We start from the raw sequence: 26,895 nt of genomic DNA, 5'->3' as shown, positions 1-26,895 counted from the left end.
TTTGGCATTAACTCCATAGTCAAAATTCAGGTACTCATTGGCCATTTGTTGTGCACATAACCGCAGTTCTGAAAACTGAAAACCAAGCACCGAGCTGATACCAAAAGGAATCTGAGAGTCTGGAATTCAGAATATCCACGTGTTTGCTTCTGTATTAGGTACGGAGTTTATGCAGCAGATCTTCCAAATGAAAAGGATTATGAACCACCAACGGCTCGCTGTGCTAAACTGCAGTCCCACAAACTGGCTGGCAGGACTGCTGCTCAGCGGCTTCTTCCGCCCGAGCGGGGAGGAGGCCACGCCCTTTCTCGGAAACAGCGGTAGGGGCCGCTGGTATCTCTCGTGGCGTCACCTCCGGGTCGCGCGAGCACTTCCGGGTCACTGGCTCAGCGCTGTGGTTTCCGCGGCTGAGGAGCTGGTCGCGGCGGGCTCCCTACCCGGCTCTGCTACCGCCGCGGCGGAAGCGCCCTCCCTCAGGTAGGCGGCGGCGGGGCCGGGAGCGGGGAGGCCGGGGCGGGGCGGGCAGTACCAAGCACTGTGCCCGCCGGAAGCCGTCCCCAGGCAGCCGCGGCCGCTCAGGAGCAGCGCCTTCCCGCTCTCCCCAGGCCGCGCCTGGGGAACCCGCGTCAGAGACCGGACACCTACTTTCAGCGCTTCCGCTTCAGCTCCACAGTGAGGAGGGGACTCCGCAGTCCTGCATCTGCCGCCACCTTAAAAGATTGGAGATGGCCGAGGCGACTAGTTTCCGCAGGCGTTGAAGTCGCTCCTAGCTGTTTTCCAAATAATGCTTAGATGTCAGATGGAGCGTGACATAGCTCCCTCCTGGCCCGTTTTAAAGTTTGTATCTCCCTGACCTTTTTTGCCCCTTCTCCACACATGCGTGTTTGCCTCCAGTCGAGGGTCAGATACTGTTCTTGCCCCGCAGGTTAGGTCAGTGAACAAAACATAAAGATCCATGCCCTCGTGAACCTTACATTTTATGCAGAAAATAAATATAAGTGTTATGTAATGTGTTGGCAGATGGTGCCATCAAAAAATTGGAGCCGGCTACAGGATTTAGAGAAGTTCCATAGTGGATGTGGGAGCTCTTAGGGTGGTGGTCAGTTTAGGCGTAATTGCATGGGAGCTGTCTGAGCGAAGATGAGTTTTAAGTTAATGATTTGAGCAAGAACATTTTAGGCAGAAATCACTGCCATCACAAAGGCAGAAGAAACATGCTTGTCATACTCAGGGAAATTGGGAGTGAAAGGGATTAAGACCAGACATAAAGGGTGGCCAGATTGTTAAGACTGATGAAAGCTGTGAAAGAAAAAGGCTTGTTCTAACCCAAATGTAGAATAAAGGAAATCGGGACACCTTTCGATGATCCAAATGACTTGTAATAGTGGCTTAGCACAGGAAATAATGATTTTGAGAAATGATTGGATTTTGGATCCATTTTGAGGTTGGTTTACGTGAGCCTTTGTGGTTTACATGACTTTGAAAGTAGTTTCAAAGGCCTTGCCTAAAGCCCATAGAAGTATAGTGTTGCTTCAACTGAGATACAAAGGACAACTAGAGACTTTGAATAGCTTGGTTCCAGAACTGAGAATATTTAGGAGGACATGAATTTAGGAATCACCAGCTAACGTTTAAAGCCATATGAATGAATGCTTACACTTCATAAATGTACGTAGAAAGAAAATAGTAGACAGTCAAAGACTGTCTAGTGATTGTAAAGAGTAGGGAGGGCCAGACGTTGTGGCACACACCCTTAATCCCAGGACCCATGAGGCAGAGGTAAACAGATCTCTGAGTTTCAGACAAACCAGGGCTACGCAGAGAAGGGGGTTAATCAGCAGGATGAGCCAGTGACTCTAAGAAGACGACCGCAACAGTGAATTACCGAACAGATCTTGTAACGTAAGAAGTCAGTTGTGTCAGATGCTCCAGTCCAGTGAAGAGCCGCCTCAGCATCTGTTTCATGACAGCCCAAAGCTTGGTGTGAGTTTGTGGGGGGTAGACGAAGAGTGGGAACAGTGAATCCAAGTAACTTACCAAACAAAATAGACTGTAGTTGGCAGGGCAAATGGATTTGAGAGGTGATTGGTGTTTTTCTACCCACAGTGGGAGAAGGAGCTACAGGTTTGTTTGCTGATAGAAATGATAGAAGAAAGTGAAATTTTGATGATGAAGGAAGAAGGAACTGAATTGTTAGACAGTATTTTTAAGTATACTAGGGAAAAGGGCCTGATAGAAGGTAGATAAGGTAAATAGGTGGCTGTGCTTGTGAGATTCTAGTTTTCATTACTTTAATTTCATCAGTAAAGTGAAAATGTACCCCTACATAAATATATGTCTAATGTTTTATATTAGTGCTTTGGCATGCCACCATGTTTTTTCAATATATAGAGATATAGATTGATTGAATATATATTTAATTTGGGTTTTCAAGACAGAGTTTCTCTGTGTAAATACACTGGCTGTCCTGGACTTGCTTTATAGACCAGGCTGGCCTCACACTTAGAAAGCTCCACCTGCCTCTGCCCTCCAAGTGTTGGGATTAAAGGTATGTGCCACCATGCCTGGCTAATAAATACTTTTTTGAATCCGTACTACATACTACATTCTGAATAGCACATACATAGCTGAACTAGATTTCCCTTGTCTTCATGTAGCATCTAGTCTGGTAGATGAAGACACAGTACCATATATGTGTCAACCTTAGTTATTGATAGGACTGAAACTTTGTCTGTGTTTGTATGTGTGTGTGTGAGAGAGAGAGCGCGTGCAAATGTATGTGGGTGTTGATGGAGGCCAGCAGAGAACATGGGATTCCCTGGAGCTAGAGTTACAGCCAATTGTGATCTGACTGATATGGGTACCTCAGAACTCAACCTGGGTCCTCTGCAAGAGGTCACTTTTCACTGGGGGAGAGATGTCTCAGCTCTTTGATAATTTTTTTCAGTGTAGAATAGACCATTTTACATATAAGTGCAGAGATAGGTTTGAGGGCATGAGATTCAAGTTTCATAGTCATTAACACATAGATGGAATAACTAAGGGGGAAAGCCAGTAATTCAGGAGGTGGGAGTCAGGGAGCTGAGGAAGAATTGTCAAAGAAAATAGGAAATACAGTAATTCCATGAGCTGGAAGGAAAGAACTGAGAGTGTCACCCCAAAAGCTAAAGGAATGTCTCAAGATCACAGAATGATCTATTGGGTCAATTGCTGACCAAGTGTAATATGAAGATGGCTGGTCACTATTTTTGCCAAGTTTCATCTGTACCTCTCCTCCCTAGAGGGGAGCTTTTTAAGGATTCAGAAAGTTCTTTGTTTTTAAGACTTTTATTTTATGTGCATTGCTGTTTTGCCTGCCTTGCATGTATTTCTCTGTTGACGGTGTTGGATCCCCTGGAACTGGAATTACGAACAATTGTGAGCTGCCCTGTGGTTGGCTTAGATTTGAACCTGGGCCCTCTGGAAGAGCAACCAGTGCTCTTAACTGCTGAGCCATCTCTCCAACCTCGCCAAGTCTTATCTAATAGTGATTGTTTGAATATGTCTCCTCCTGTCCATCTCTGGACTATTAAGTACTATGAAGTCAATAAGCATTGTTAAGTCTCTGTTCCTGTGTCCCTTTTCAGGTCCCATGAGCAGGATTTTCTGCCTTTCTTACCTGAAGTGTTGTATCAAGGGCTTTTTGTTGCCTGTAGTTAATCTTGTGGAGCAAACCCATCCTGTCCTCCGCTCAGCCTCACCTGCTGCTACTCTCTACTCACAGATTTCCACAGACCTTACACTTTCATACTTCTGTGGCTTTTCTTACCCTCCTCTGCCATCCTAGAATGGCTTTCCTCCTTTAAAGAGTGGGAAGCTTTTCTAAGCCAACCTAGTCCACAAGCTACCTAAATGATACAATGTGTTATTTCTTTTTACACCAAATTGAACCTTTTTATATGTCCATTACCCATTGTAGATGGAGGTTTTAGGACCAGGAGTTCATCTGTATCCATCTTATTGTCTCTGTTTCCTATCACAGTGCCAGCCTTTTAGTGGGAACTCTATTGGAATTTTAAGAAAACAGAAAGATAAAGGGCCCAAATGTAGATGTCACGGCCCTAAGTGACAGCAGGTAGAGTGTGTGCTATGTGGAAAATTCTAAACTAAGGGTAACCTGTGGAAAAAATAAAGATGCACATTTTAATGAATATGTCAGCATACTGAATTAAGAAGATAAATACTAGTACTAAAATAAGAAAAGTCAGCTTTGAACAATTTTTTGAAATTATAAAATAATAGAGTAATTTTTAATTGAGTTCTAATAGTTCCATTTAGAATGCATGAAGTACACTATTATGTATAACTTATATTGTTACAGGTTGGTCTTTTATATTAAATTTGTAGGACATCAATGCAAGCCTGAAGAAAAATTAATTGCTTCCTTTTAAGCCATGGCATATCAGTTATACAGAAATACGACTTTGGGGAACAGTCTTCAAGAGAGCCTTGATGAGCTCATACAGGTGGGGACCAAACATTAAACGTCATCTATATAAGTCTTCAAATTTTTTTATTAAAATTTTTAAAAATAAATGGGTTTTCCTTCTGATGTTTATTGATAAACTATAGAAATTATTCTGGAAAGTAGTCTTCTCATCTCAAATTTAGAAGAAAGGCATATTCTATCACTTTAAAAATAATTCTGTCCAATATAATAAAGCCTTTTGAGATTCGAGTCAGAAATTGAATTTCTATTTTAGTTTTAGAAGAATTAATCTTACTTAAATCACACAACTAAGAAAATATTAAATACTTCTGTTCATGTTCTCTTGGCATCTGGAGAGAATTATAGGAGTGGGGCTGCTTTAGTTTTTTGAGACAGGGTCCAGGCTGTCATTGAATGCTCTGTAGTTAAAAAATGACCTAGAGCGCCTGGTCTTCCTGTCCTTATCCCCACCTTCTGGGATTGCTTGGCTCTGTCTGTTTTGGCAGACCGGTAAGATTTGCTTTGTTTGTTTGGTTGGGTTTTTTTTTGTTTTGTTTTTGTTTTTGTTTTCTTTATACATAGGTCTCATTTCTTTTATTAAGAAAAAAAACTTAGCCAGCACTCGGGAGGCAGAGCAGGTAAATCTCTGTGAGTTTGAGGCCAGCCTGGTCTACAAATTGAGTTCCAGGACAGCCAGGGCTACACAGAGAAACCCTGTCTTGAAAAAAAAGAAAGAAAACTTGGTTTCCATTTCCATTTCTTGAATACTTTGTCCGGCCACTAAAGGAATAGCAAGAGTTTTTGCTGCCTTTGCTGACTCACCGAAGATTTCTTTTTCTTGTCAAGATACTGTAGTTATTTTCAGGTTTTGCTTCATCTTCAAGTAGAACACAGGAGAGTAAGGACTTCTACTTCAGAAGTTCTGGGTAACTTACATTAACTTTTAGATTATAATTAGTGTACTTTATTTATTTTGTTTTTCATGTTCTTCCATTAGCAAATTTATGATCTTCATTTTTTTCTCAGTCTCAACAGATCACCCCCCAGCTTGCCCTTCAAGTTCTACTGCAGTTTGATAAAGCTATAAATTCAGCACTGGCTCAGAGAGTCAGGAACAGAGTCAATTTCAGGGTAAGGATATTTTCCTGTGTCTGGCAGTCCACATCAGTTAACTCTGAGAGCCTACCTGGGCCTAACTCATCATAGCAGAAAGAGTTGGCTAGTCTGGTTTCAGAATTTGTTGTATAATAATTGAATGATACGCAGTTGTGCTAAGTTCATCCACTCCATGTGATACAGAATTGCTTTTAGTTTCATTGTTTCACAAATCTTCCTGTGTATGTTTCACTTTTTCCTCCCTGGAGAATTACTGAAGTTTTAAAGGTCTTAAAGCATTAGCTGCAAGATGGAAGGTAAGTGGCAGAGTAATTCTTATGTTCAGTTATATTTTTCAAACTATCCTTGCAGGAAAGGTCGGCTATTTGTAGAATCTTTATGTTGCCTCCCATCTACCCTTAGATAGCTTGACTTAAAAAGTCTGCTTTGGGAACTGTGCGTCTTTTAAGTCATCTCTGCTTTGAAAAAATACCACAAATACCACAATGTTGTGGTGATTTGAGGTTCAGAACTCATTGTAAGATGTGGCAAAATAGTTTATCATGTCATGCTGGTAGAAATACATTGTGGATAATTATATTTGCTGTTACCTTGTTATATTTCTCTGATATCTTATGTTATATTGCAAGATACAACCATGCTATAGAAATAAATTTAAATATATAAAGATTTATTTATATTTAAATTAAAGTAAATTAAAATTATTTAAGTAAATTTAAACATATAAAGATCAATACAGGAAAAGAATCTGTGAGTTACTTAACATTTAAGAAAACCTCAGTGTTGAGGCAAGGTGAATGTTTTGTTGACAAAATACAAAAGAATGTTTTTGTTTTTGTTTTTGTTTTTTTTAAGCATTTAAGTGCCTGTTAGGTAATAGACGTTCTAGGTACTGGAAATGCAAAGATCACTGAGGTCCCCCTTTGACTTATATTTTAATGTCTATCAGTTTACATGCTTAAAAATAACAGGTGCAAATAGTCAAAGATACCAGCCAGGCGTGATGGCACACACTTTAATCCTAGCACTGAGGAGGCAAACGCTAGCAGATCTCTGTCTGTGCCTCTGAAGTCCACCCTGGCCTACAGACCAGTTCCTGGACAGCCAGGGCCACACAGAGAAACTGAGTCAAAGAAGAAGGAAAAAAAAGAAAAGGGTGTTACATCTCTAAGAGTACAAAAAAAGTACACTGTCCTATGCAAGTGGATTCTTGGATTTTTAACAGTAGTGGTTCTGACAGAGTCCTTCTTTGTCAGAAGGAATCTGCCCAGTTTGAAATTTCAACTTTATTTTAAATTGATCTGTGTTAAACTGCATAAGTGTTGGCCATTTAGAAGATTAGGTGGGCTGCGTATCAGAGGCAGTAAGGCTCACTAGACCTGATAGTCTGCTAATTGCTGTTAGAAATGTCTAGTGTGGGTCTCTTTGGCAGAAGTTAACTGGATGCTTGTGTTTCTCATGCATAGTGAGTCTGTCAATTTTCCAAGAGTTGTGATTGTAATGACTTGGCCCTGTTCAGGTCTTAATTTTCCAGTTTACTTTTTCTTTTCCTGTTGCTACTGCTACAGCCTGGGCTTTCATTCCTTGCCCTTGGATTACAGCAAACTATATGTGCAAAAAACATTCTGTTTAGCTTGGTGTACCATATAGCAGAGAGATGATATACTCCACTACTTAACTTTCAAGTCACATTGCTTGATAGCATATTAATAGGTATTTTTATATATAGTGATTTTTGCTACCAGTAAGATAGGTCCACCATTTAAGGAATAGAGTGATCTTACATAACTTATAAGCTAACTTTTGGTTTCATATCCTTATGTGAATTCTGTGTAAGTGATACTATTCAGTGGGAGATTACAAGAAACAGTCCCTGAGTATAAGGCCTAAAGCTTGAGTTGTTTAAATATTAGTAAATGGTAAAAAATAAGTGGCAAATAACTTAAAGTGGATTTTAAGGTACTAGATACTGAAATGAAATACAAGAATTAAGTAAAAATTATATATGTGCAAAAATTATATATATGTAAAGGTTCACTGTCCTATGCAACTGACTCTTTGAATTAAAAAAAAAATCCTTTTTGGTTTAGATTTTTCTCTAGAAGCAGAAACATATCACTGGACATAAAAGGAAGTATTTTAAGTATGAAAAAGTACTAGGTTAAACACCAGCAAAATAGAATCAAAACCTAATATATATTATGCATGCATGCATGCATGCATACATTCAAATGTGAAATTCAGCACAAAATATTTAAACCGAAAAAAAAATCTTAAAATTATTCCTATAGTATCCATATTGGTGAAAACTGATTGAATCTAAATATAAGGATGATTTAAAAAGCTGATAACTATAAATGAATTGTAGTTCATGAACTTAGTAGACAAATAATTACTGTGTGCTAGATTCTGTAGGACTCAGACTACAGCAGAAAGCAAATTCTCTGCTACCGGCATAGTTTAGCAAGCAGACCTTTAAAAAAATATATGTTAACAGTGTTGGGAGAATGTTGCTTGGGTCAGTGGAAATAGAGCAGGTATGGAGGACAAAAGGTTGCGCTCACAAGGTAAGGCTTGAGTCCTGAAGGATGATTCAGTCAGCTAAAGGAGTGGTGGTACTGTGGAAAGGAAGATGATACTTGGAATAGGCTAGGAAGTTCCAGAAAACAGTGCTTTAGGAGATGCTAACATGAAGGAGACCTCAGAGAAACCATAGGACCCCAGCAAGTTCACACCTCATGCTAATGTTATTAGGAGGTCAATGAAGGGCTGTTAATCTCGGGACCCACTCAGTTCCATTTGCCCTTTTGTGTTGACATGAAGGATGGGTTACAGGGACATGAGACCAGAAGCAAAAGATCATGCCTCCTAGACAGATGAATCAGAATGGTCAGAGTAGCTTTACTGTAGTTCTAACAAGGGATGGCTAGAAATGGGAAGACTTTAAAAGGTACATCTGACAGGACTTAATGGCTATGAATATGGTGGAATGGAGAGAGAAAAATGGTAATTTTGAATTTTTTGGGTTTGAGTGACAGAAGAGTTTCAGAAAAAGCTGATTTAAAAGTATTCTTAATAACTAACAGTGATGCTTCCGAGCCAGTCACAGGATTGGATAAATATAAGGGATCTCTGCTTTTGTACATGTTTAGAGAATGAACACACAGTGAAATAGGGAGCTTTAAATATTTGTAAAAAGTTCAAATGGAGCTGGGTGCATGTGTTTAACTCCAGCACTCAGGAGGCAGATCTCTTGAATTGGAGGACAGTCTGGTCTACATATTGAGTTCCAGGACAATCAAGACTACATAGTAAAATCCTGTCTCAAAAGACAAAAGTCAAATGTGAAGGGTGGAGAGAGTTTAGTAGCTAAGGAAACTTATTGCTCTTGCAGAAATTGTGGGTTTGGTTCGCAGCACCCATATCAGATGGCACACAACTACCTCTGACTCCAGGTCCAGGTCAGACTGCCTCACCAGCCATCACAGGCATCTGCACAAATGTATTAAACATAAACATTTTACATATGCATGCATGCACCAAATACATGCATGCATGCATATGTAAAAATAAATCTTTTTTTAATCAATTCAGAAGAGTGCAGAGATGCACATCTTTAATCCCAGCAGTCAGGAGGAAGAAGTAGACAGTTCCAGAACTTCTTGGTCTACAATAGCGAGTTCCAGGATAGCCAGGGCTCTGTGTACAGACCATTTCTCAAGAGACAGCTAATGCACTTTCATAATTTATCCATGAGAGGGCAGTAGACATACAAATTAAAGCTTTCATAGAGCTTTTCATTTCAGGTAAGTAATTTGCAGGTTTTAAGAGTGCTAAAAATAGTTGGCTAAAGTCTTCCCTGAGCTAACTTATCCAGGTTTTCTCTTGCTGTTTTAAGTAGATAGAATTAATAAATCAATTAAATAAATTAAGCTAAGTATTAAGCATATTGTTTTAGCAGCTATATACTTCGTAGCAAAGTTCTTTGGATTTACTTTGAAATAAAGCATGAGGGGGAAACAATGGCTTCTCATGGCATTTCTTAATGTTTTGTTTTAAAGGGCTCTCTAAATACATACAGATTCTGCGATAATGTTTGGACTTTTGTATTGAATGATGTTGAATTCAGAGAGGTGACAGAACTTATTAAAGTGGATAAAGTGAAAATTGTAGCCTGTGATGGTAAAAGTAAGTGCTTACCTAATTACTGTGAAAGCAAAACTTGTTGAAATTTTTTTTTCCTACTCTTTAATTATATTGGTCTGTCTGAAAGCTTCAGGGGAAAGTGGTTAGGTGATCAACCCTCAGATAAAAACCTAGCTTCTAGATTCTACATCTATACTCTTACTGACCTTTATATCTGTATGCTCAGGTGACTCCTAGATCCTTAACACAGATTAGATTCATGTGCAAAGAAAATAACCTAATTACTAAATTTCCTTTTGTTAAGTCACTTATTTGAAGTAGTCATTAGGCTTCTCCCTGCCACCTTTCTAAAAAAGCAATGTAACATTGACAATTTATCTCAAGATTTCCTTGTTGCTGGGTACCCTACACAAGCTAATTATTTTAAAGCTGGTTTAAACTACTCATGAACCTTGCAGTTATAATGAGAGATACCCATTACTCTGACTTGTTCCATTTATGCAAGAGAGTTTTCCACAGCAGACCTAGAAGTTTCTTCAGGTCCTTAGACATTTTTACAGTGGCGCATCTCTACCCTGTGCTCGTGACTAGTTAGATCCTTTTGTTTATTCTGAGTAGAACCTAAGGCCTTGTACTTACTATATTTGCACTCAAATACTGTCTTGTCCCAGCACTGTGTTTTATTGTGTATTTACTTTAATTTATAGTCTGAACAGTTTGTGTTTAAAGTACTAGTCTCTGAAGTGTAAAAGACTGCCACATTCCAGGAAGGGGAGTTCTGTGAAGCAAGGGAAAGAGAAGTATAGACATTAATACCCCCTTTTCTTGTGGATTTTGTTTGTTTTGTTTTTGTTTTTTTGAGACAGGATCTCTGAGGCCTGACTAGCCTAGAACTCACTATATAAACGAGGCTGTCCTCAGACTCAGAGATTCACCTGCCTCTGCTTCCTGGATTTTCAAAGAAATAATTTGAAGAAATGTAGAGAATACAGAAAAGCTCCGTGTATAATCCACCTCTACAGATAACTGTTCACCTTCAAAAGTAAAGCCTTTCAAGTCTTAGGGATGTATTTTTATAGTAACACATCTGTGCATAGAGGCATGTTTAGACATACATCATTTTCCACATAGATTATTATTTTTATTCTGATTTCTGATGGCTACATAAATTTTCAGCCCTTTATTGACTGATTTTTATATTTCAAGACAGGGTTTTTCTGTGTAACCTTGTCTGTCCTGGAACTCACCATGTAGACCAGGTTGGCCTCAGACTCACAGATCTGCATGTCTCTGCCTCCTGAGTGCTGAGATTAAAAACGTGTGCCACCACACTCATTCAGGCCTGTGTTTTAAAAGTCTTCCAGATGTCAAAAAGTCTTAAGAAATTAGTACCATTACGCTGACTACTCATCAGAAAGCTAACTAGAAGTCCACAGCCATAGTCCTAGAGACTTCTTAGTGTGACCAGCAGATACTTAGGAGCTTTTGTTTTTGCTAGGGATAAAGTACATTTGGGTCACCTTTTGTTTTCCATTTCTATAAAGGTACTGTTTCTTGTACTACAAGATAACATTTTGAAATGAAGTTCTTATAACTTGGGCTTTTTTCTTTTTTCTTCTTTTTGTTTATTATTATTATTATTATTATTGTTGTTTTGGTTTTGGTTTTTTGAGACAGGATTTATGCTATGTAACAGAGTCCTGGCTGTCCTAGACTGGCTTTGTAGACCAGGCTGACTTTGAACTCACAGAAATCCAATTGCCTCTGCCTCCCAAGTGCTGGGATTAAAGGCGTGTGCCAACATGCCAGACGACTCTGAGCTTCTAAGTGTTTACTAGACCATAGAATATGTGCATTAATTTATAGTTCCTAGATATTTTTTAATGAATTGCTATAAATGGGCCAGGTGCCACAGAACTGTAATCTACATTATTTGGGAAGCTGAAACAGAGATAACTTTAAGGCTTGCCTAGGTTATAGAGTGAGCTCAAGGCCAGCCTGAGCAACTTAAAGAAATCCTGTCTAAAAGAGTAAAAAGAGAGCTGGAGATAGCACATTGATAGAGGGCTAAGCATGTATGAGGCCTTAGGTTCAATCCCTAGCTCTGGGGGAAAGAGCCAGTGATGAGCACCAGTACTGTTGAGAATTTGTGTAATGATGAAAATGTTTTGTGTCTGAAGTCCTTAGTAGTCAAGCATGGCCCTTGAGCACTTAAAATGTGAGTAGGGCAGCTAAAAACTTTCATCTTATTACATGTCATTAGCTAGTTGAACTAGATAAATCGTAAGCAGCTGCATGGTTAACCAGTGGCTACTGTAGTTGAGCAGAATAGATGTGACTAGTAGAGGGTCAGATTCAGTCATTTGAACCAAAAAAGCAAAAACCTCTGAGCAACCTTAATAGCAGAGAGACCCCTGTGTTGTGGCTAAGTGTGTTATTAACAGGAGCTTCTGCCTGGTAGTCCTTGGTGCTGTCCTTCTTTAAAGTCACAAGACTGTTTTCCAACCTCAGATAGTAAGAAGTAGCAAATTACCTGTCTACTTCAGTTAAGTGGTCCCTGGAGAGCTGCCCTCATTTGAAGGAAACCATAGTAAGTGATTCTTAACAGAGATTTGAATGCTTAAGAAATGGTTGTGGTGAGTTCCATCTTTTCTGTATCTACAGGAAAAATGAAATCATAGACATGGATAAAACACAGTTTGGCCTTTAAAAATTAGGTTCTGTTAATAAAGAAATTCCATTCTTTGGTGATTTTGAATAAATCAGTTGTTAATATAAAATAATGCTAGTTCTAAAAACTAGCATCCAAAAATTAGTCTGTGTTCCCAATAGAGTAGCAGAGGAAAGGGCAATAGCCAGAGCCAGAAGTTTCTGTATTTCCCAGCAGGATGTGGCCCAGAAAAGCTGTTTATGTTAGCCCACAGCAGACACCTAGAGGTTTAGGCTGTATCTTACCTCTGCCTTGGGAAGGAAGCTCTTGACCTTGACAGGGCCTTTCCAGAGTGCCCCTCTCCTCTTCCTCCTCCTCCCACACAGCACTTCTAGTCCTTATCCTAGATGTTCCTAAAGTACTGATGTTTAGAATTTGCTCCTTGAATTGATCTCTTTCCTGTTTCTAGATACTGGCTCCAATACTGCGGAATGAGTAGAAAAAGGAGGCTTTTTAGCCACCTTCTGGTATTCTCATCGCTTTTTGAAGAGAAACAGAAGAGACTTTTTTTTTTTAATTTATTCTCACGGTGCACAAATGACAACACTGTGCTGTATTCACTAGCCAAGGGTCCCACAGAGAGAAGCATGTGACTCTGTTCTCTTATATGACCTTTAGTACACAGCATAAAGAAATGACAAATCAAAAGTGGTTGCCTTCATAAGAATATTCTTCAATAAACTTGTTTTAAAACTTGTTTTGAGTAATAATTGATGCAGCTGTTTGGTGAGGAGATAAACTTAAGAAATGTGTCCTTCAATAAAATCTTGTTCACTTTGTCAATTGTAATTTTATCAGTTGAAAATACCAATGCAGACCTCAATATGGATGGACTTTTACTAAGAAAGTCTCTCTCTCTCTCTCTCTCTCTCACACACACACACACTTTTTTTTCTAAGAACCAAGTCAAAGACTATTATGAATGTGAGCAACCTGAGTTGAGAATGAGGTGCACTTTAGATAGATAGTATAGCAGAATCAAGGCCCTGCTCCAAACAGCATTCCTGAATGACATGTCACTTATTTTTGACCGTGCCCTTATCAGTATTCATACATTTTTAAATGGTCTACATCTTACCAATTACTGGGATTCTGATTTTTATATAAAATCCTCGGGCTGGAGAGATGTCTCCACAGTTAAGAGCACTTGTTCTTGCAGAGGACCTGGGCTTGGTTCCCAGCACCCACATGTACCTAACAGCTGCCTGTAACTCCAGTTCCAGGGGATGTAACACCCTCAACTTCTGAGGACTCTACACGTGCATGTGGTGGACATACATACATGCAGGCAAAATACAAATCTTTTGCTAAAGTCCTAGTACAAATATATGACATCTGTTTCTACATCTTTGTGTACTTGAAAAACTGTCCTATGTCAAACTAGGAAAACACAATTAAGAGCATGGCTGTTCAGACACTGTTGAGAAGTCAGGCACCAGGTGATTGAGGGATAGACCTCATGTATACATGTAGCCCTTTCTTATCACTTAGTAAAAGTGAGTATCTGCCCTCTCCATGCTGTGGGCAGCCCCATTTCATCTGCAGTTTGACACTTGAGCTAACACATCAGGATGAAAATTAGAATCAGCAGAGCTGGGGAAAGAGACGTAGAAGGTAGCCAAGGCTGTTCCTGTTAGTACAGCCTGACAAGCTGATGTAAAACCTTGGCCCCGACTTTCATCATAAGGCATCAGAGTTGGTTTTGAGTTGTTTTGTTTTGCTTTGTTTTAATGCTATTGTTTTGACTGGGACAATAGCCAAGACTGCCATTTTGTCCAGAGATCAGAGATGGGACCTTCAACGGTCTCAGAAAGCAGATAGGTTGCCAACAGAGCTGCACTTGTGTCTCTGGTAGCTACATTGCTGACATGATCTTTGGTTAAACATTCTTAAGGCTGCAGGTGGGCGATTTCTGCTTTAACAAAACTAAAGTAGCATATGTGACCAAACAAAAGAGTCACATCCTAAAAAGACTTCATCTCTACTGAAATTTACAGTTTTTTTCTTTTTTAAAGACTATTATTATTGTGTTTGTAATTGGAACTCAAGGACAGATGTGTGCCATACCTGCATGTGGAGGGCAGAGGACAAACTTAGGATGTCCGTTCTCCTCTCTTTATGTGGAGTCTAGAAATTGAATATAAGTGGTTAGGCTTTTGTGACTGAGTCATCTATCTTGCCTGCTCCCTACATCATGGTTTTGACACATTACCTTTGTGGGCTTTTCTAGGGGATCATGAGAGAGTAGACCCTGACTCACTGTGATTTGTGCATATTCATGAATATGCGCTCCTTAAGTGTTTCATACAACTTGAAAATTCTCAATGCAGAAACTGCTGTTCCCCTTTGGGACAGCCTACCCCAATTTTTGGAGTGCTTGCTTTACTAAGTAAACTTCTGCTTGCACTTGTGCAACTCTGAAGAGATGGCTCAGTAAGTAAATTGCTTTTGCTGGAAATGAAAAAAGTTTGGGCCCTCAGAACCCATACTAAAGCCCCTCTGTGTGCTCCTGCAATCCCAGCTCTTGGGCAGGCAGAGACAGAATTCCTGGGACTTGCTGACCAGCCAGTCTCACCAAAGTAGCAAGCTCCGTGTTCAGTAAGGCAGTATCTCAAAAATGAACTGAGGACGCCTCTGGCCTTTGGTTAATACATACACTCACACAGCATTACATTTCATGCAGAGAGGAAGAAGAAAAGTCTCAAGAAAATCCTTTTGTTTGAGAAGAACTGAGAAAGTCCCTCCATAGCGAAAGGCTCATTATTTTCCCTCTGCCAAGAGATACTAAATTGGCGGAAGTGTTCAACAAAAATAGCTTTTCATAAATATATTAAAAATAGCCTTCGCTCCTGAGTGAACAACACCCATATTTGAAAATAAATAAATAAGGCTCTCACTGGGACCTGAGACCATGTAGGACAGACTGGGTGGCCAGCAGGTTCTGGGGTTCCTCCTGTCTCTACTTATCTAGTATTGAGAGATTACAGGGGTACTTTCCCACATCTGGCTTTTTAAGTGGATTTTGGGATCAAATGGGTCCTCGTGCTTATTAGGCAACAAGCACTTTACCTACTGAGGTCTTCTTGGGCCTTTACTAATTGTTTCATAGCTTCTTGTAAGGCAGCACAGAGGCTAGAAATGTGAATGGTGTAGTTCAACCCAGATTTCTCTTCAAAACTGTGTAAGATGATATCATCTGTACTTAGGGTTTTGCACAGAAGCTGAGTACTGGCCTTTGATAGAATAATTTCAGGTCACTAAATGGGCAGCTAACCAGAATGGAATGCCCAACATGAGTTCTGCATTTCACCAGTTGGAATTCTTGGGTGGCCTTGGCAGATATACATTAGTTATAACTGTTTTCATAGACTATACATCATGTGACCAACACTTGCTCTGTAGTGTAACTTTTGTTACTACATTTCTGATTATTTGGTGTGGAGGTCACCTATGAAGTCACATGTGAAGGTCAGAGGACAACTTGTGGAAGCCTGTTTTCTTCCACAATGTGTATCAATGTAGAGATCAAACAATGCTCTCAGGCTTGCCAACACGTGCTTTTAGCTGCAGAGTCATAGTGCCAGCCTTGGAGTATTGAATCTCCCCATAGTGTTCATAGGGGTTCTCCTGGAATTAAAGGAAAGGGTCACACAAGAGCCTACACCTCAAGAGCAGACTCTAGGCTATCAGTACACAAGAGGGAAACAACTAGCTCATCTACTTTCAGGAGATAAAGAAAGCTGTGCCTTCTGAGATCAGGGAGTTATCCAGATGCATGTTATTTAAGATCCAAAACAATAGACAAAGAATTGACTTTTCCGTGGTTTTAATAACAGCTGAGTGATTGGTTGGTATTTGTGGTCTCCTCTACCTTGAGTCAGTTTGAGGTGGTGTCTTAGTTACTATTCTATTGCTCTAAAGAGCAACGGTCAAGGTAACTCTTTAAAAAAATGAAAGAAATAAAGAAAACAGGTAGTTGGGAACATATTTACAGTTTCAGAGGGTGAGTCCAGGACCACCATGGGAGGGACCAGATAGGTATGACATTGGAGCAATACCTGAGAGGTTTATGTTCTAATTCAGGCAGCAGGCAGAGAGATGGGCGCGACCCTGGGCCTGGCCACACCTCCTGTTTCTTCCCAAACAGTTCCACCAACTAAGCATTCAAGTATATGAACCTATGGGGGCTACTTTCACTCAAACCACCACAATGGTAAATACTTCTTCTCTTAACAGCCCTTAATCATAGTGTTCACAATTTATCATTCACACTAAATTTCTGAAAATCATAAATGTATAGATATATGAGAAACTAAATATACATAGGCATATATATACTTATATGTTTGTATAAATATGTGTATATAAGAACTAAGGAAACCATTTGCAGCATAATGAGGAAATGTGGATTTGTTATGATCAGAATACATGTCAAAGGGAAATTGAAAGCACTTCATTTTTGTACACCCAGGAGAATCAGTGTAGATTACAGGAGGCCTTGAGATCTGGGCATAGAAATTCTTAGTCACTTGGCTGGCTTTTTAAAATTTTTATTTATTTTATTATTTTTTACTTTATGCTTTGAGGGAAGATCTATGTCCCTGTGTAGGTAGTAGATCCCTGGCTGGCCTGAAGCTCGCTGTCTAGATCAGGTGTCTTGCCTCTGCCATCTAGATGCTGGGATTACAGGTGCACATCACCATACATTTGGTGTGTGGATATGTTTGTGTGTATGTTGAGGTATGTATATGTGTGTATGTTGGATGTGTGTGTGTGTGTGTGTGTGTGTACTCTAGTGCATGTTTGTGAGGAGGCCGGAGGAGCTCAAATGGCCTACTCTAGCACTGTCCACCATCTTCCCTTGAAACGGAGTCTCACTGAACCTTAACCTCTCCATTTTGCCCAGCCTCCCTGTATCTATCTGCCTCCATCCAAAATTTGGTCCTTTCTGAGCCATCATCTCCCCAGCCCCTGCATACCCAGCTCATCCTCAAACCATTTAATTGCCTTTGTGGATAAGAAATACAAAGGACAAAGTAAAATGTTCAAAAAGGATTTTTATTTTTAAAGCAGTATTCAGAGAAGATCTTAAATTAGATTTAGGAGAATAATTACAGGAATGAGAGAACCCAGATAAGGGAATCTTTCATGAAAACTCAGCAGAGCCTGAAGTTCAGTTAGTTAACATGCTGCCCTTAATCAGGACATACTGGACAAGATGCCAGGTCCTGGTCACAGATGCGGTTCACAGATCAGAAACGTTCAAGGCTGGTGGATCCAGACTCCTCATTCGAGTGTATGAAAAAAGTGAGGCCCTGATAGAAGTCTGCTTTTACAACCCCAAATTCAGTCGGGAAGAAAACTGACCATGAAACCTCAACAGCTAAAAATGAATGCATGAAAATATCCCAGCTATCTTTGTGTGGCATTGCTAATTATGGAAGCACTTTAAATCCCTGCTGCTACTCACCAAGGAACATACTGTATGAATGAAATGAGACCTCTTGGATTAACAGAGGATCTTACTACTAAAAAGAAAAAAATTTTTTAATTGGTGTCTACCATTTCAGAAAGCAAAAAGGGTGAGGAGTGGATATTAAAACTGACCATGAATTGATAGTTGTTGAAATAGTAGTAAGAAAATGAAATCCACAATGGGAATTAAACTATATTGTTTCAACATTTTTTTTTACAGTCTCATATAACCTAAGCTAGTCTCAAACCAGACACATAGTGGAAAATGACTTTGAACTGACCTTTCTGCCTCCACCTCCCAAGCAGCAAGGGTGCACCACTACACCTGGTTCATATGATCCCGGGGATCCACCCCAGGATTTCATGCACCCTAAGGGAGTGCTCTACCCAATGAGCTCTGTTTCCAAGCTTTGGAAAAGATTTTCAAGCACCAGCAACTGCAATCTACAGCATTTAGCCTACACTGCTTAGGGCTTGCTTATTCTCCAAACGCATTACATTCATAGCACAAGTATAAGGCTACTGTACATACCTGCTTGCTCTCTGCTCCTGTTACATTCTAGGGGACTCCAGGATAAAATGATTTTGGTAATCCATTCTTTTTTTTTTTTTTAGTATACAGGTGAAGGGAATATGCCTGGGAATGTGGGTCGGCAAGGTGTTTTTTACTTTACAAAAGGCACAGGAGCCTGTAGCATGTTGATTTTGGTTCCCAGCACCCATATCAGGTGGCTCACAACCACCTTTAACTCCAGCTTCAGGGCATCTGACACCCTCTTGTGGTCTCCTCTGGCTGTGGCAGGCAGAATATTGGATGTGTTGAGGAGACTGTAAAGCAGTTAGTACCCATGTACTCTGTTGACAGGAAAGTGAAGTGGTGTCGTGATTTCATGACGGAAATGGCACAGAAGTACCCGGGGATGCTAGTCATTAATGTTCCAGGATCTGGGCTCTACTTAACACAGGGGTGTTTGCTCTGTAACTCTTCTGAAGCCATATATATGGGCATTTTGTACTTTCTATGGTATATTATGCCTCAGATGGTGTGTTAATGAGAGGGGGCGAGGAAGAGGGCTCAAGCCGGTAAAGTGCTACCTGGCAAGCATGAGAACCTCAGTATGAGCTCCAACACACACATTACTCCATCTCAAGAAAGTGGGGTCGGGAGTAACCAAGGGAGGCTGCCAGTGTCGAAGAGGCAGGAGGTGGGGTCCACTAATGCCACCACATCCACCCATCTCCCCACCGCTGAATCTTTCCACTTTGCCCTCAGTCCTACCAGAGGCAGCTGCCCAAACCTCCAGTTACCATAAAGCTTTCATCCTGTTGGCTAGCCATCCCTCTCTTCCTCATCCCTGTCACTCTGGCACGCCTCTCCACTATTCCCATATTTTTGCTATAATTGGATCTTCCACATCGACACAGAAACACATGAACACGTTTCTAAATGTCAAGACAACTTCAGTGAATGGAGGATCCTCCTCCTCTCTCTCTCGGCTTAAAACACAATTCTTCAAGTCATTCATCTATACTCTTGGAATCCATTTTGCTTCTTCATCCATCCACACTGTCCTAGTCTCATTTCTGTTGCTGTGAAAAATTATCCTGACACCCCCCCCCCCCAAAAAAAAGAACAATTTGAAGGAGAAAAAGCTTATTAGGTCTACAATTCTAGGTTACGGTCTATCACTAGGATGAACTTCAGCTTCTGACATCACATCCACAAACAAGCAGAAAGCATGAATGTGCACATGCTTGGTTGCTTAGCACTCAGTTTCTTCACCTGCTACCCCCAACCCACTGTGTTGCCCAGCTGGCCTGGCACTTGCTATGTAGTCCAGGCTACCCTCAAACTCACAGACATCTCCCTGCCCTTGCCTCCTGAGTTTTGGGAGTCCAGAAATCTCTGCACTTTTACATGTCTCAGAGCTTCCTGCTCTGCGAATAGTACCAGCTACACTAGACAGGGTCTTCCCACATCACTTAACTGAGTTAACTCCCACAGACATACCCACAACCCAACCCAATATCCACAGTCCCTCAGTGATGCTCTTGGGATATTCTAGGAAGTCAGCAAATAGAACTAATCATCACAGTCACCTTGTTATTCTCAGCATGTTTGGGTGCAGTCATCAACTCCCTCTTTCCAGAAACACCTTCCCCTCTGGACTCAGAATAGCAGCACCCTTACTGGTTTCCCTTTCAGTGTACATGCTAAAGTCTTTCTGCTTCCTTCTGTAGCTTTCTCATCCTCCTTGCCTGTTTTTTTGAGCATGCCAGAATGTGTCAGGGGATGGGGGGGGGGGGTCTGTTCTGTGTTTACTTCTTTGACATCTTGCTGTGGTTTGAGTGTGTCACTCATTTGTTTGCATGTTGCAGGGTTGGTCCCCAGTGTGGTGATGTAACAGGTAGTAGATGCTGTGGTAGGTAGAATCTTATAACAGAGAGCACTGCTAAGCCTTTCAAGAGGCTTGTTATAAAAAACCAAGAATGGCTGCTACCCCTTGCTCTGTCTTCCTACCTCACCAATCTGATCTCTCCCTCCGTGTTCCCACCATGATACTATCTACCACGATCTGATGCAGCCTGAAGACACTCACCAGAGACCAAATTGCTGGGGCTGATCAATTGCTAAACTGATAAATCTCTTTTCTTTATTAGGTATCCAACTGGTCTTCCTCTCCATTCCGTGCAAACTAGCTTCCCTGATGTTCTGAAACTTGGCATGTGCATTCTTGCTGAAAGACCTTGCAAGTCTCTCCTCTTGGCCTAGAATGTTCTTCTTTCATTAATCTCCATGAATTGTTCCCTTGCTTCTTTCAGACACTAGAAAGCGATGTTTTCACTGAAGGCCTCCTTGACCATCCTGTAAAATGTAAAACATCCTCACACCACTGCACCCTATTTCCCAAGGTCTCCAGTTTCTCTCTAGTGCTTGGCACTTTTAATAATGAATAATGTGAGTGTCGGGATTTTCACATTTTGTTGACTATTACATTTCCAGTGTCAATAACAATGCACGGGGCCAGCAGGGTGGCTAAGCAGGTCTTGCCACAAAGCCAAGTAACCTGAGTTCCGTCCTGGGACCCACATGGTAGAAGGAGACAGCCTACTACAGAAAACAGTCCTCTGCACCACACCCAACCCATTTCATGTATGCCCCCTGTCACCCCTCCCTCTATGGACAAATGTATAAGTGTAATAAAAAATATTCAATAACAATGTGTGTTAAGCAGCAAGAACTCAGTTCATATGTGTGGAATGAGTTATTTTATTGGTTTTCAGTACATCAAGATTTGTAAATGGTCCTTGTTTGGAGTATGTGCCCAGATGTTTTGGTTCTGTTGCTCTCCTTGTGGAGCTCCTGTTCGTTTTGATTTGTGTTTCCCTGATTACTAAGAACTTTGAGCATTTCTTTAAGTGTTTCTCTGCCATTTGATAATCCTCTATTGAGAATTCTCTGTTAAGCTCTGTACCCCATTTTTGAATTGGATTAATTGATTTGTTGCCTTTTTACTTCTTTAGTTCTTTATATATTCTGGATATTAGCCCTCTGTCAGATATTGGTGAAGATCCTTTCCCCATCTGTAGGCTGTGTTTTGTTCTGATAACAGTGTCCTTTGCTGAAGCTTTTCAGTTTCATAACTGAGTCTACCTTTGCAATAATGACCAAGCAGAATACATGAGGGTAGATCTCTGGTTGGTCAGGGAAGGAACTTTAAGGCAGGCAAAGTATTAGTCTCTCCATTTTTAAACGGCTTAAATAACTTCTCCAACTAAATTATATGTCCCAAAGTTAGCAACTGCTTTTTCTTCTCTAATAAACTTTCACTAAACCAATAACAAATAGAATGAACAGCACATGCAACAAAAACACAGTTATTACAATACAACTCAATGATGGCCACACATCAAAATGAGGAGGAAACTTAAGCCTTGGAAGGTGATGTAAACATAACAGCTGAATTCATTTATGAGGCTTCTTCTTTCCAGAGAAAGGCTAAAGAAACAGATAAGACTCAAGAAGGAAAAATCAACAGATGTGCTGGCTTACCCATGTGACCTTGAAAGTACACTAAACAAACAAGGTGAAGTTTGAGCCTTCTGATTTGGTGGCCTCGTGCTATTCAAACAAATAAACCACTTTTATCCACCTGACTTGTTTTCTAGAGAAAATTGTAATGTTTGGAAAATTCTAGATATGTGTTTCCAAAAAAAAAAAAAAAAAAAAAATCACAGGTATACAGACTAATAGCTTGAATATATTTCTGTGAAAGACTAAAGCTCAGTTCATGTGAAAGCTTTTAGGGAAACTTGACCATGAAGCCAAGGACCCAGCTTCTTTTCTCAGAATATGAATCTTGTGGAGGTGTTTCTACATACATACCATGGGGCAGCAGCCCCTCTTCCTCCTCAGGGAAGGGCCAGGAACAGTTACTGCTGTTGGCAACAGGCATGACACAGTCACCTCTGAGGTAAGACTGGGGGCAAGAGCTAAAGAGCATTTAGCTAATGCTGCTAAATATTGCAGCATTGGGTAAGTTTGTGGTGACAATAATGCCCATTATTCAGGTTCAGGGAGGCCAATCTGAAGAAGAAGAGGAGGAGGAGGAAGAAAAGAAGTTGCTCACTTTGAAATAGAAATTTCATGGGGCATGGTGGTGCGCCCCTTTAATTTCAGCACTGGGGAGGCAGAGGCAGGTGGATCTCTGTGAGTTTGAAGCCAGCCTGGTCTACAGAGTGAGTTCCAGGACAGCTGAGCTATACAGAGAAACCCTGTATTGAAACCAAAGGGGAAAAAAAGAAATTTCAATCACACACTAACCGTTAAAGGGATATAGGCTAAAGTAAAAGTTGACTGTAGAGAGAAAGCCTTAAATGGACCAAGACTTGAAATGAAACATGTTAAAATTAAAACATGTTGATGGAAGCTTCATTCAAATTACACAAAGTTAATCTGTACATAAATCCTTCTTCTGGGAGGTTTACACAGTCTGCTGAGCCATATTCAAAGGTTCTGCCTATAGTTTTTATGCCCCTTGCTCATTACAGAATAGAATGCATACTGGCCAACAACTAGCTCTGGGTCTTCAGAGGGGAAGCAATTTCAATGGGGAATGTGTGCCTGTAAATTTGCATATTTTAGCATTTATACATACACATTTACACACATTAATGTGTCCCCACAGGGAAATGTACCATCTACAGAGTCACAAATAGTGAGCCTGATATCACATAATGAAATGAAGCTTTGATTCAAGAGGTTTAAACACAGAAGTCTCAGGCATCTTGGGTTAGCAATACAGAGTTTACTTTCACTCCCCAGCCTAATTATTAGCAGTGCTGCCTCCACCCCTACCAAAATGAGTCCAGTGAAACGGTTGCTGGTACAGGATCGGAAGCTTTGGCCAGGAAGCTTCCATACTTTTCTCCTAAGCACATACTCAGCAAACTAGTTAAATCACTCTGTCCCTTCCCCTTGTGGAAAACTCAGAATCTACCAAGGTAAACAAAACTAGGAAGGCTTTCAGTAATGAGAGCATTAGCTCTGTAATTCAGTTTGCCATCTACACAGCTTGCCTGGAGATTTTCTTGCCAGCACTAGAGACTAACTGTCCAACATACAAACCTTATACAGTTCATCTGTGTAGATTACTTCTGGGCCCATAGACAACACTGTAGGGGTAGGACTTTGGTTTGGAAGCTATTTATTTTAAATTAACTATACAAAAAGGAAGGCCTTTTTCCACTAAAGTTCCCCTCTTGTGACCAGTCCCAGGGGTATTTAAACAGAGTCTCTGGGAGAACCTGACAGGAAGCCTTCAGCCAGAATCTAGAGTCACATGTCCCCTCCCTATTCTCCCAAATAACAGTATTTCTTGTTCTTACCCTGTGAGGGTGCCAAAGAGGGGCTGCTGGGTTAAGAACCAGAGACTAGCCACATTCACCAGCAGCAGCTCACAAGGGGTAGGGATCTACTCACCCACTCTTCAATAGCAGCCCCCGCATCCTAAAAGACAGATCCCCGGATGCCCACCCCGCATTGCCCCAGTAGGTCCTGGCATCTCCCTGCCACACAGGTAGCAATTGTCTTCCAGGGTGTCTCACAGTTCAGTCCCGTAGATGGCCTTGTAACGTAAATATTCTTCTAGACACTGAAGAACATTATCATCCACCTTTGGGTCAAACTTGTTGGCCAAGAGGTGGTGGTTCTGAAGTATCCAGTGCAGGTCTCCAGACCCATAAATACAGATAGCCCGCTGGTGCATCCCTGAGCACGGTGCGTAAGGCGCCCCGGCCTCGATGTCTCCCTCGTGGTCCTGCCACTTGGTTAGCCTCGCAATAGATCTCATGTCTGAGAGGTCAAACTTGGGGTGCAAGGGAGCTGATCCAGGCATCCATGAGGCACGCTGGAGGGTGGCCCAAAGGTGCTCATCAGGACTATAGGTGTCTTTTACCCATTCGATCAGTTGTTGGGCTTTGGAGTCGCTTAATACATGTTCAATGAAGTCCCGAGAGGCCACCATGTAGGCGTTCCCAGTGAACATGGTCATGTTATTTGGGGGAGGGGTCTTCCTCTTGCCGGTTATGTACAATGCGCCTCTCACCTCATAGTGATATTTCCAGCGGGATGTTTTGTGTGCAGGCGGTACCTCTGACTCCATACTGTTCTGCCCATTCAATAGCTTGAGGGCCTGGACCATCTCAGCATTGGTCTTGATGGGAAAGTCTGTCCCGCAGGTGTTCAGGAGGTATTTCCATGGCACGGGGCTCTGGATCAAGTCTTCCATGCAGTTCAGGTCAGCCTGCACCCTGGACCAGGAAGCATACACCACTGATACCAACTTACTAGCTAAGAAGACATTCGGGAAGCATGAGGCAATGGCCCTGACTGCCTGCTTGAAGATTTCTGGAGACTTCTGGTCCACATGAACACAGTATATGTTCTGAGGGGTGTACACAGCTCGCAGCAGCCTTTCAAAGTTCTCGATCTTCTCATGAACCACCATGGAGTACGCAATGGGGAAGTCGGCCTCTTCTTTGCTCAGTGGGAACTGTATGAACTTCCTCTGGATTTTGAAGTGCTCACAGTCAGCCGTCATGCTAAGGTAGTCGGCCTCTGTGAAGGGCTGCCGTTTCCTCTTAATCTCCAGGTTATTCAGCAGAGCCTGGATCACCGCTGTCTGCTCCCCTCGAGTGACCCCTGAACAGTTGATGGACCTCTTTGCTGGCAGCTTCAGGGTCTTGTACAGGAAATCCCTGCAGTACTGGCTTTGATATTCCTCAGAGTCCAGACACCTCAGTCTGAGGGACAGCTTCAGGGCAATGACGGCCAGCAGCATGTAGCATCCCAGGGTCCACACATGATAACGCCAACAGAGCTTCCTCCATGAAATCATCTTCAGGGGTGGGGACCATCCAGCCTCGCCCAGCAGAGAAGCGGGGTAGACTCTCTGAACAGAACAAAGAGCCTCTGATTATAAACTAACTAAACATGTTCCCAGGAATGTCAAGTTCTACTCCAAACCGACAGCAGAAGAGACCTCTTCTCTGGAGAAATAGCTTAGTGAAGATCAGGCAAGGAGCCCGTCCACCAGGCTTGCTGAGGGAGACTTAAAACTGCCCTATAAAGCTGCTGGCCAGACTGCCACCGGGCGGTTCCACCCTTACTTCAGGAGAGAGGGAAGCCCAGAGCTGGACTCTCTGAGTTAAAGGTGCAATTAGCGGGAGGAAGTTCCCACCCTTCATCCCTTTTCCTTCTTCCTGGCCCTTGCTGCCCTGGTCAGAACTTTTATCTGGAGCCTAGGAATTTCTCAGCCTGGAAACAAAATTCATGAAATTGACTCCAGCATCGACTCTAGATTTAAAAAGGAAGCAAGATTTCTTGCTTCTATTTGTTAATCTTTGTATTAAGACTCTTCTTAAGACCAATGTCATTCAAAACTCAGATCTTATATCTGGCTAACCTTTCATTTTAAAATGTCCTTAAAGAGACATTAAATAGCTGGGCATGTTAGCATCCACCTTTACTTAGGACTCAGGAGAGGCAGAGGCAGGCAGTCTTCTGAGTTTAAGGCCAACCTATCAACATAGGGAATTTAGTCCAGCCTGGTTTACATAGAGAGACCCTGTCTCAAATAACAACAACAACAAGTAAAAATAAAAATTAAAAAAAGGAAGAAGAAAAAGAAAGAAAGATGAAGCAATTCAACATTATCCAAAAATTAACAGCAGTCAGTCAAATCCTACATCTAGTTTAAAATCTGTCTCTGCGCAGCGGTGAGCATGATTGTGTGCGTGGGGCATTGCTATCGTCTGTGAACTAGGATTATTCCTTTACGCTCTCCCATTTACTCCTCACAACCAACTAGTCATCACTAGACTCTTTTGTGAGAGAAAAACAGAAGCTGAGTTCTTCTTAAATACCACACGTTGGAAGACTAGAGATTTCTCTCCATTTGCCTTTTTATCTATTAGCCTGCTGCTCAGTCCACAAACCACACCTATCTTTTAAATACAACACAAGGTGCTGAATACCACCAAAGAAAACCAGATTTACAAAGGAAGAAACACACACACACACACACACACACACACACACAAACACACACACACACAAGTATACACAACGCATCCTTTCAGTAGGTTCTTTTCCTCTGGTCCTTCCCTTTTTTTTTTTTTTTTTTTTTTCTTGTGAACATAAAATTGTATCCTCCTCAGCAATAACTTGAGGAGTAAGATTTAAGAAGAGGGAAAATGAAGGAAGCTCTCACCTTTGCTAGCTTCCCGGCTGCTTGGGGAAGTTTCCTCCAATGTTGTGAGTCTGTGAGGTGAAGGCTAGTTTGCTTCTATGGAGGTAAAAATTAGCATGACAGTCCTTGCCTCTTACCTCCCAGAATATACTTGCTGATGTTCACAAGAGTCCAAGGAGCTAACCAGGGCTCCGCTTAAACCTATGCAAAGGAGAGAGCAGCAGGTG

The 26,895-nt window shown here is 41.3% G+C and overlaps 2 protein-coding genes across 7 annotated transcripts; one reads left to right on the top strand and one right to left on the bottom strand.

Annotated features, from left to right (window-relative positions):
• Nucleotides 1–189: 189 nt before the first annotated feature.
• Nucleotides 190–22,073, top strand: Gtf2a2 (general transcription factor IIA subunit 2). 6 transcript variants are annotated; one of them, XM_021634383.2, is made up of 5 exons: nt 190–477; nt 4,361–4,505; nt 5,495–5,599; nt 9,646–9,772; nt 20,577–22,073. In XM_021634383.2, the coding sequence occupies exons 2-5, from the start codon at nt 4,434–4,436 to the stop codon at nt 20,630–20,632; spliced, it is 360 nt and encodes a 119-aa protein (XP_021490058.1). In that variant the 5' UTR covers nt 190–477; nt 4,361–4,433; the 3' UTR covers nt 20,633–22,073. The 6 variants fall into 6 exon arrangements, with proteins under 6 accessions (XP_021490058.1, XP_021490056.1, XP_021490060.1 ...); XM_021634381.2 differs by having other exon boundaries at nt 333–477; nt 4,387–4,505; XM_021634385.2 differs by lacking the exon at nt 20,577–22,073 and adding an exon at nt 12,850–13,137 and having other exon boundaries at nt 333–477; nt 4,387–4,505.
• Nucleotides 21,167–26,895, bottom strand: Gcnt3 (glucosaminyl (N-acetyl) transferase 3, mucin type). Its single transcript, XM_060384822.1, has 2 exons — nt 26,690–26,895; nt 21,167–25,369 (listed from the first exon to the last, which is right to left on the bottom strand). Exon 2 carries the CDS (start codon nt 25,313–25,315, stop codon nt 24,020–24,022), a length of 1,296 nt encoding a protein of 431 aa, XP_060240805.1. The 5' UTR covers nt 25,316–25,369; nt 26,690–26,895; the 3' UTR covers nt 21,167–24,019.

Source organism: Meriones unguiculatus, chromosome 6 (assembly GCF_030254825.1).
Source record: "Meriones unguiculatus strain TT.TT164.6M chromosome 6, Bangor_MerUng_6.1, whole genome shotgun sequence".
In the NCBI taxonomy this organism is placed as follows: domain Eukaryota; kingdom Metazoa; phylum Chordata; class Mammalia; order Rodentia; family Muridae; genus Meriones; species Meriones unguiculatus.
This window is presented reverse-complemented; position numbering and strand designations above follow the sequence as displayed.

Excerpts from the sequence above, each read along its gene's own strand:
- Gcnt3 (XM_060384822.1), bottom strand. The coding sequence starts at position 25,315 with ATGATTTCATGGAGGAAGCTCTGTTGGCGTTATCATGTGTGGACCCTG.
- Gtf2a2 (XM_021634383.2), top strand. The coding sequence starts at position 4,434 with ATGGCATATCAGTTATACAGAAATACGACTTTGGGGAACAGTCTTCAA. Across the intron at positions 5,600-9,645 it reads GGAACAGAGTCAATTTCAGG|GGCTCTCTAAATACATACAG; the intron begins GTAAGGATATTT and ends TTTGTTTTAAAG. Across the intron at positions 9,773-20,576 it reads TGTAGCCTGTGATGGTAAAA|GTATCCAACTGGTCTTCCTC; the intron begins GTAAGTGCTTAC and ends TTTCTTTATTAG.